The 10,227-nt window shown below is 44.4% G+C and overlaps 1 protein-coding gene across 3 annotated transcripts in view; it reads right to left on the reverse strand.

Annotated features, from left to right (window-relative positions):
• UGGT2 (UDP-glucose glycoprotein glucosyltransferase 2) overlaps positions 1–9,963 on the reverse strand; it is a 421,287-nt gene extending 411,324 nt beyond the window's left edge. For all 3 annotated transcript variants that reach the window (XM_044284938.1, XM_044284937.1, XM_044284939.1), the window contains exons 1-3: positions 9,654–9,963; positions 9,183–9,265; positions 2,278–2,408 (exon numbers count right to left, since the gene is read on the reverse strand). In XM_044284938.1, the coding sequence (XP_044140873.1) occupies positions 2,278–2,408; positions 9,183–9,265; positions 9,654–9,784 (345 nt within the window). In that variant the 5' untranslated portion in view covers positions 9,785–9,963. The remainder of the gene's footprint in view (positions 1–2,277; positions 2,409–9,182; positions 9,266–9,653) is intronic.
• Between the last annotated feature and the right edge of the window lie 264 nt (positions 9,964–10,227).

A 10,227-nucleotide genomic window follows, 5' to 3' on the forward strand; every position in this document is an offset into this window, starting at 1 on the left:
GTAATATTAGGTCTCTTCTCGGGTGGTGCATCTATCCCTTGTCAGGGACATATAGAGCCTATTAGGAGGTTCCTGACACGGTATTGCCCCTATTGGGCAGCCATTCTGTTTTGCTATGTAGGGCCTATAGCTTGATAGGGGAAGTGTGAGGGCGAGTCAATTTTCCTTGTCCTGCCCAGCCTCATTGTTAATTGCTTTTTAAAGGGCACAAATTAGGTGATTTTTAATGATCATCAGTAAAGGTTACGTTTACACTGGTGAACGTACTCTGCGATTACATTATAATTAAGTTACACTAGTGACTACCTAGTGGCTTTAGATCTATCAGAGGTGTCTGCCAGGAAATTTGCTGCTTGTTTTAACATAGGTAGGGACGCGATAATATCTTCTCTCTTGGGGTTCCTGCTACTAAATGCTCCTCCATCTGACTGATCCAGATGGACATAGATCTTGAACTTCACTCTTTTTATCCATCGGATCTCAAAGGAGACCGACATCCTCAAAGGGAAGGGCAGATTGTTTTGTTATTTTTGCCACATATGCATCTACCTTAGGGCATTTATCCCAGAGGGTGGCATCTTCTTCTGAAAAGGATATTTTGTCTTGAAAATTCTGGAGACCCCTGTTTTTTTTCTCGGGGTCCGCCCACTCTTTCTTTATAAGTTTTGTTATATTAGAATGGAGAGGGAACACTTTTTTTCTTTCCCCCCAGTCCTTTAAACATAAGGTCCTGGATTGACTTAGGCTTCTTAGAATGCTCTAAATTTAAGGTCGCTCTGATAGTCTTTAGCAAAGCATCAGTTCCCCCAATAGAGCAGAGAGGATGGCCTCTCATCTTCAGAGGAATCAGAGTCAGAACCTGAGATTAATTCCCCTTCATCAAAATCCTTGTCTTGATGGTCTACTGTATTTCAGAGGGAGTGGATAACACAGTAGTAGAGGTGGAAGGTTTTTGACACATCGATGCCATCTTGCAATCCACTGCGCTGCTTACTTCCTCCTTGATTATAGATCGGATATTGTCTAATAGAGATGACGACTCTTCAGAAATTAGTTGATCCAGACATTTGGAGCAAAGAGGCTTCTTATGTCCAGGAGGTAGACTTTTCTTGCATATGGAACACTTTTTAGTGCGCCGAGGTCCTTCAACAGCCTTTTGAGTATCCCTGACCTAACGGTATACCAAACATATAATCAGGAGGAAGCAGCAGAATCAATTTCAAGAGGAAACCCCACCACCTACTGGTGTATTAAATGAAATCACCTTCAATAAGTGAGAAAAAGAAAGGCATCACCACATACAAGTGAGGAGGACTCCTGAGCTGAGGGCTTTCATCAGGTTTGCAGACTTTCGCATTGCGTCTGACTCACTTGGACCTGACATCCTGAAGCCAAGAGGAGACGTTGGCCAGAAAATCTCCCTCCAGTTTTTAAACAGCTTGTTGCCTAGGGGGAAATGCTGGCCCAGTAGCGCTCCCTGAGATCTCGAGCCCACGAGATCCCGTCTGCCTCCACTCACATGACCCGGCGTCCTCTCACGATATTTTGCACGGACGCTGCCAGGGGGCCACCTCCACCAGAGGACTTATGCCTAAGAGTAGGAAGGGCTGCACCGCAAGCCCCGCTTACTACCCAGCCTTCTTTTTAAAACAGGAGAAGAACAGGCTGGACGTCCTGACAAGAATCCATAGGTACAAACCTACATGAGATCTCCACACCATCCCAGAGGGACAGAAAACAACTGGAGAAGGTAAGGGGAGGGGGCTAATTAAAGATCTCCACGTTGTTTCCTTTCCTTAGGGAAGCAGGGTAATCTCCTCGTAGTCCATGGCGCTGTGGAGGCGTTGGGAAAAATGCTTTATATCACATACAACCAGGAAACAAATGAGTGTACTCTGCTTAGATAATACACCTATTCACATTCCAACAATAACCTTATAATTCTTTGTTGTTGTATCATTGCTAATTAATGAGTGCAAGGTTGTACTGTGCTAAATACGAGGCTTCTGTTCCTCTACAGTATGCTTACAGCTACAAGGAAATGTGACAAGGACAAGGGACACAAAAAAAAAAAAAAAAAAAAGGGATAGAAAGTGGGCTAAACCCAAAAGTATGTGACATATATTCATGGCATGTACAAGGGATCTACACGACACTGAATTAAATCAAAGCAGAAGATTCACATGTGACTAGCACGTAAAAGCGTCACGTCATTGGTAAGAAACAATATCACATGTGATAATTCCCACATTCTGCGCAATAAGAAGTGGTAAGTACCTGCTGGAACATCTGCACAGTGGGAGAATATGCCCTTATAGAAAATGCAAATTTCAGCAAACCGATTTGCAGGTCGGAGAGAAACTGACCAGCTTTTTTCAATATCAAGCTGTAATAGGAATATTCCGAATCTGAAAGAAAGATGGAAACATAAATGAGAAGCAATGTCTATTAAACAAAAAGCTGTAAAGCCAAACTTTATAACACAGCAACATAGAAGAACGATTTCCTTTTTACCTTTATCTTAGAACAGATATCTCTCTATCCCAGAAATGTTTCATTCCAACCACATCTGCTGGAAGTTAGTTCCAAACATCTACTACTCAATCAATAAAATAATAGTTAACCCCTTAAAGGTACTGTTTTAGAGCTGAAGGGGACAGGGCCTCTTTGCTTGACCAATTGCAAAGGTGTGCAAGCTACCATGGTCCCAAGGCTGCAAGTTCATTACTGTAGCAGCTTCGGCAGAGCAGACCTTTTGCCCTGAAGCTTTCACAAGATGAAAGCAGGCATCCGTATTACAGGTCCGTGGCTATTTAACCTGTGATACTTTATTCTCCAGTGGTATAGCTGTATAGAAAAGCTCCAAGGCTGTAGTGCATGCCCTGGAGCTGTTCTGTAGGAAGACAAGGTTGGGTGCAGTAGCTAAGGCATGAAGAAATACAAGGAGGCCGGGGACAGGAGATAACACAAACGTGCTGGCCCATATGTGCACTCGCTTCTGCGATTCCTGGTTATCACAAAGGTCGGCCGTTTTACATGTAGTACACAAGCGCCAAGTAACCCCTAGAGACGAGCAGTGTATCAAAGCATGGAAAATAGAACATGATGGGTACCACAAGCATTATTGAAGACTATACACATTAGTAAAGGACTTAAAATAACATTATACTCATAATAAATGGGACATGATGAGGCGAGACAACCCCTTTAAGGACTACTCAATGTCTTGTCATTGCGGATTTATAGGGAGATGACCACTTTACTGAGCACTTCTGCTCTAAGAACTGTAACTAACAGCTCTGGTTCTTAGAGCAGCCTTCTGCTCTACAGTGAGGATCAGAGGTAGCTCCAATCCTATCTGACAACCCTTTGATTGCCACAGTTTGTGACCCCAGCATAATCAATCAGGATTTCCTCCTCTCATTGGGTCCCTGTGATCTGATCAGAACTTGGGTAGACTCTCTTCAGTCAGCCTTGGGGACCTACAATGGAGCCCAGGACTGTAAGCTCAGTAATTTCACTGCTAGCAGGGCTCCAGACTAAATAAAGTATCAAGGAGCCATTGGCTCCTAACCTGAAAAATGTAAAAATTTAAATTTTTAGTTGCCAAATCTAAAATACAAATAATTACGGTAAAGTTCTAAAAAAATAAAAAAATTCATAAATAAAACACGTCTTACCTAGGGTTGTCATGATACCAAAATTTTGACTCGATTTCGATACCATAAAAAAGTATTGTGATACTCTATACCACGTGAAAAAAATAAAACACCAAAAAAGCTGTGTGCGTTCCAGATTTTATGGAACGTCTGGACCATAATAGAACAGTCCTAACCTAATTTTTTTCGGGACAAGGTGACTAAAAAAATGGCAAATTGCAAGTTTTTTTTCCCCCCTGTTACAGCGTTCACCGCATAGGAGATATTTTTAAATATTTTAATAGTTCGCACTTTTTCGGGCGTGGCGATATGTAATTTTTTTCATTGTTTATATATTTTGGGCAAGGGGATGATTTCAACTTAATATTTTGGTGTTTGTTTTTTTTTTACTTTTTACTTAGGGGCTTCACATTCTCCCTGCTGCTCTGTGCTTTGTGCACACAGCAGCATGGAGCAGACTATGGCAGCCAGGGCTTCAATAGCGTCCTGGCTGCCATGGTAACCGATCGGAGCCCCAGGCTAACACTGCTGGGGCTCCGATCGGAACTGCCACTGCCACCAATGATAATAATACTTGGGGAAGGGGGGGGGTTGGGGGAGCACTGCGCCACCAATGATTCTGCTTTATAATACTGGGGGGGGGGGGGGGGCACTGGGTACGGTGCACTGCACACCTGAGGGGCTAATAGAGGCGGATCGCAGCACGCGGTCATAGAGGCTGGGTGCCGGATATGGCCGGCACCTGCAATCTGCGTTTGTATTAAGCATAAACAATATTCATTGGTGGCGCAGTGGCCACAGCCCCTCCCCTCCTCCTTGCTTCTATCAGCCCATTGGTGGCAGCAGCAGCAGCGGTACAGGGGGGAGGAACTGCCTCCTTCTCCCCTGTGCTGTTGAGAAGAACATGGCATGCGCTGACAGCAGTGCGTGCCATGTAAGTATGAAATATGTACAGTATAAACCATAAAGAAAAAAAATTCTCTTAAAAATAGCTATTTCTATATTTACACGCAAAAAAAAGTATAAATTATGAAGTACTTTAAAGTATATGTAAACTGGAAAAAAAAATTAAAAAATAAAGGGTTGTCCGCTTATCCCTTATCCTATATTGATGATTTTAGCAGGCCTCCCATGGTCCCGGGAGGGCTAAGGCATGTCCCACTTTCAATTGTCTTGTCCTAAAGAGACACAGGGACAGTGCAATAGTGAAGCAAGGAGGAGACAGCTCTCTGTATCACCATCCTGGCCAGTGCTCTCCGCAACAGCAGGCGTGATGAAGTGACATCATTGTGCGTGCTCCGCTGGGAACATCACGCCTGCTTTGAGGAACACCAAGATGTGCTTCATTTACCAGGGAAAGAGGGTTAGGCGAGTATCATTTTTTTTCTATTTCATTAACAGTACAGTCTTCACTGTTGTAAGGGGGAACACTAAGGATGCAGCATGACAGCCCTATTGTGAGGGGGCACAAGGGGGGCATTCTACTGTGTGTGGTGGCACTAAGGAGGCATTATATTGTGTATGGGTGCACCAGTGGGCACTACATATCACTTTATATAATGGAAGTAATAAATGTACATACATGTATATAGTCTATGTAATATATAGCGCTATATATCCATGCAATAGATACAGTACAGACCAAAAGTTTGGACACACCTTCTCATTCAAAGAGTTTTCTTTATTTTCATGACTATGAAAATTATAGATTCATACTGAAGGCATCAAATCTATGAATTAACACATGTGTTATTATATATCTAACAAAAAAGTGTGAAACAACTGAAAACATGTCATATTCTAGGTTCTTCAAAGTAGCCACCTTTTGCTTTGATTACTGCTTTGCACACTCTTGGCATTCTCTTGATGAGCTTCAAGAGGTAGTCACCTGAAATGGTTTTCACTTCACAGGTGTGCCCTGTCAGGTTTAATAAGTGGGATTTCTTGCCTTATAAATGGGGTTGGGACCATCAGTTGCGTTGTGGAGAAGTCAGGTGGATACACAGCTGATAGTCCTACTATTACGGAATAGACTGTTAGAATTTGTATTATGGCAAGAAAAAAAGCAGCTAAGTAAAGAAAAACGAGTTGCCATCATTACTTTAAGAAATGAAGGTCAGTCAGTCCGAAAAATTGGGAAAACTTTGAAAGTGTCCCCATATGCAGTTACAAAAACCATCAAGCGCTACAAAGAAACTGGCTCACATGCGGACCGCCCCAGGAAAGGAAGACCAAGAGTCACCTCTGCTGCGGAGGATAAGTTCATCCGAGTCACCAGCCTCAGAAATCGCAGGTTAACAGCAGCTCAGATTAGAGACCAGGCCAATGCCACACAGAGTTCTAGCAGCAGACACATTTCTAGAACAACTGTTAAGAGGAGACTGTGTGAATCAGGCCTTCATGGTAGAATATCTGCTAGACCACTGCTAAGGACAGGCAACAAGCAGAAGAGACTTGTTTGGGCTAAAGAACACAAGGAATGGACATTAAACCAGTGGAAATCTGTGCTTTGGTCTGATGAGTCCAAATTTGAGATCTTTGGTTCCAACCACAGTGTCTTTGTGCGACGCAGAAAAGGTGAATGGATGGACTCTACATGTCTGGTTCCCACAGTGAAGCATGGAGGAGGAGGTGTGATGGTGTGGGGGTGCTTTGTTGGTGACACTGTTGGGGATTTATTCAAAATTGAAGGCATACTGAACCAGCATGGCTACCACAGCATCTTGCAGCGGCATGCTATTCCATCCGGTTTGCGTTTAGTTGGACCATCATTTATTTTTCAACAGGACAATGACCCCAAACACACCTCCAGGCTGTGTAAGGGCTATTTGACCATGAAGGAGAGTGATGGGGTGCTGCGCCAGATGACCTGGCCTCCACAGTCACCGGACCTGAACCCAATCGAGATGGTTTGGGGTGAGCTGGACCGCAGAGTGAAGGCAAAAGGGCCAACAAGTGCTAAGCATCTCTGTGAACTCCTTCAAGACTGTTGGAAGACCATTTCAGGTGACTACCTCTTGAAGCTCATCAAGAGAATGCCAAGAGTGTGCAAAGTAGTAATCAAAGCAAAAGGTGGCTACTTTGAAGAACCTAGAATATGACATATTTTCAGATGTTTCACACTTTTTTGTTATGTATATAATTCATAGTTTTGATGCCTTCAGTGTGAATCTACAATTTTCATAGTCATGAAAATAAAGAAAACTCTTTGAATGAGAAGGTGTGTCCAAACCTTTGGTCTGTACTGTATATAGAAAGATAAATATATGGGCTTATGCACATGACCGTATTGTTCATCCATGTGCTATCAGACAGCATACTGACCCACTCACATTTTGCGGATCTGTGTGGCCATTTCGCAAATTATAGCCCATGTCCTATTCTGGTCCACATTGTCAAAAAGAATGGTCATTTCTATTAACTCCTTCCATACCTTTACCATACAGGGAGCTGCGCTTGCTTGATCAATGTCAGGGGTATAGCTGTTACCAACGGTCTGGCCCCTGCTGTATTCGCCAGCACTGCGGAAAACTCTGATGCTGACCGCCACATCTAGGGGGATTGGGCTTCCTCTCATCCCATTAACTACTATGGCAGCATGAGGCAGCCGGTCCTGCCATGTACAGAAACAGGTGAGGACCAGCACCCAGGCTGGGTCTCATAAGAAAAATGTCAGTGTAAAACTGACAGTTCCAAACACAGCATGTATTATACTGCATTTTAAGGCTAAATGCACACAATCAGGTTCGCGTGTGGAAAATCCGAACCATAGGTCATGGACGTTGTATTTTATGAAAATTTGAAATTCTCATGTACAAGATGCAGTTTATTTTTATTTTTTCTGACCGGATATCATACAGATTTTCTCCATTAACATCAATAGGGAGAGCAAAATCCAATTTAGTCAATTTAATAAATTTTTCCTGACCGGATTTTATTTATTCACTTAGGAAAATCCGCATGCGGAAAATCCGCACGCAAATCCGCACCAATAGATGCAGATTAGACCGCACAGATTTGCCTGCGAACACCTGCGGATTTCAGTCCTAAGCGTGTGCATGTACCCTAAAAGGGATCAGACCCTGAAAGGTGAGGTCCCCAAATGAGACAAAAAATAATAACAATAATAATAAATAAAAGTATAAATAAAAAGTAGTAGGGCACACCTACATTCAAAAACACATAGGAGAGTGTTGTAGACAGCAAATTTGATTTATTTATACCAGAAAAAATATATAATGATACATAAAATATTATTAGACATACATTTGCATGCTATATAGACTTATAATTGCTCTAAAATGGATAAGATTGCAAGAATCAATAAAATGCAACACTAAAATGCAAAATCATATAACCGATCCTAGGGAAGAGGTGTCCTAATAGAGTCTCACGTTTTTGTTCCTTTGTGTGTCCGTATTTTGTTATTTGTCCAGTGGACCTGATATCCAAGCTGTTTAGACACAGTCCGTAGTGATCAGGATTTGAATAACAGAGTTCACAGATTAGTTTCAATGTGATCGGAGTGAGGACTTGTAGTTCGGTCACTCACATTTCTTTTGCTACAAATTAGCAGTGTATCAAATGGCTCTGCCTGTATGTACACTCATTCGGCACTAGTTTTACTTACAGTTCTGTAGGTTTGTGCCGGCTGTGCTGCGATTAACGTGGCGTCCCACGTGTAGTACGCTTACAGGCTGAGAAGTAGCTTCCAGGAGGTAGGTTCAGGGATCTGTGGTAATCAATTGTAGGAGTGCCGTCTCAGTGGTTTTGTATAGTTTGGTTCCTGCACAGGTGCTCAATCAAGCAAGCAGGTCAGATGTCACTGCGGCTGTTGATTTTAGGTTTTTTCCTACCAATTTTAGAAACCGATCCCACAACTTCTGGTCGACTTGAAGCGCTTCAATGTATACTTAGTCTCATGGGGTCTCATAGGATATGCCCTTATTGTCTTATAGGTGCGGGTCCCACCACTGGAACCCGCACCTATATCGAGAAAGGAACCCCCCAAGGTGGTGGCTAGAGGACTCCGGTCTGGCCACCACCAAGTGCTCTCCCCATAGAAGTGAATGGGAGATTACCATGGATGCGCAGTCCCAACTCCCATTCATTTCTATGGAGCAGAAGTAAATAGCCGAGCCATCGCTCGGCTATTTTCGCCGGCCCCGTAGAAAATGAATGGAGGGCGGCTGCACATGTGTAGTGCGCCGGTCTCGATATAGGTGCGGGTCCCGGCAGTGGGACCCGCACCTATAAGACAATGGGGGCATATCCTAGCGACATGCCCCCATTGTCCATGATGAGACAACTGCTTTAAGACAGTGCTGGAAAATAACGGTGGCCACACTTTAGTTTACACTGCTATACGAGCCGTACACTGACTACTGTACATTGTATCACCGTGTCAGATCTTCAGTGTTGTCCCAGGAAAAGATATAATACAATATTGACAACAATGTGAGGGGTGCACTGACTTTGTCAGAAGCTGTACATAAATGAGTGAACTGATAATGCGTCACTTACCCTTGTTCTTATAGATGGTTACCTCCTGCACAGTCCCCAAAAACTGCCAGAACTTGTCATTTCCCTCTTCGGCAATGAATTCACTGAAATGGACAGAAAATGAAAATGGCGTCGCTTAGCAAACCAGCAGACTAACAAATAATATGGTTCCCTGGAAATATACAACAGATAAACTGGAAAAGACGGCAGTCTGGCTTGTGCCCGCCCTGGCACATCGCTTTCAATCTGGATAAAGCGGCAGACGCTATGGGTGTAATCAACTACTACACTGAAACGATGGCGGTTGTTTTCGCGCTCATTCTATGCAATAATCGGAGAACCGAACACAACCATTGGCTTCTTGACAAACGTGAAAACCTATCAATGTAAACTACCGCAGTCCCAGCTCTGCTACATCTGCAGACATTACTCTAAGGTGTACCCCCACCCTGACAGCGGCTAGTATGGGACATGTGCCTCTGGTTACCACACCTGGCCTCCAGTAACAGGGGGCTCTCTGGCCACTTGGCAGCTAAGCTTGTTGTCACTCCTTTGGCTGCAGCCTGGGCACTGAGGCAGGAGAGGGCACAGAGGAGGAGGCAGACTGTGTGCAGGGAACTCATTGCAGCCACTGACTACACTGGGATCAATGAGAAAAGCAGCAGTGGCAGCCGGCTACTTCCGTGGAGATACCCCGGGCAGAGACACACAGGGCCGGCAAAGAGTAGGGCCCCTGCACCAGCGCTGTCTCCGCTCTGATATCCCCGCACTCAGAAGCCGCTTCCGGGTTCCCCAGGCAGTGGTGAAAGACCCTGGCTGCGTGACGTCATGCCGCGCTATCTCATTGGCTGCGACGAGCCGCTATCCTCTTCTCTGTAGCCAATGAGCGTGCGGCAGCTGTCAGCCTCCAGAACCCGTTACTCGGCTGATGCTGAGCTGCTGGGGGACTGTGACACGTACATCCTGGGGGCCGTCTGGTCTATGGCGGGAACACGAACGGCATGAGGGCTGGTGCTGTGCACTGAGGAAACGGAGAAAGACCCGGGAGGGGCTGTGCATTGAGGCG

Source organism: Bufo gargarizans, chromosome 3 (assembly GCF_014858855.1).
Source record: "Bufo gargarizans isolate SCDJY-AF-19 chromosome 3, ASM1485885v1, whole genome shotgun sequence".
Taxonomy (NCBI): Eukaryota; Metazoa; Chordata; class Amphibia; order Anura; family Bufonidae; genus Bufo; species Bufo gargarizans.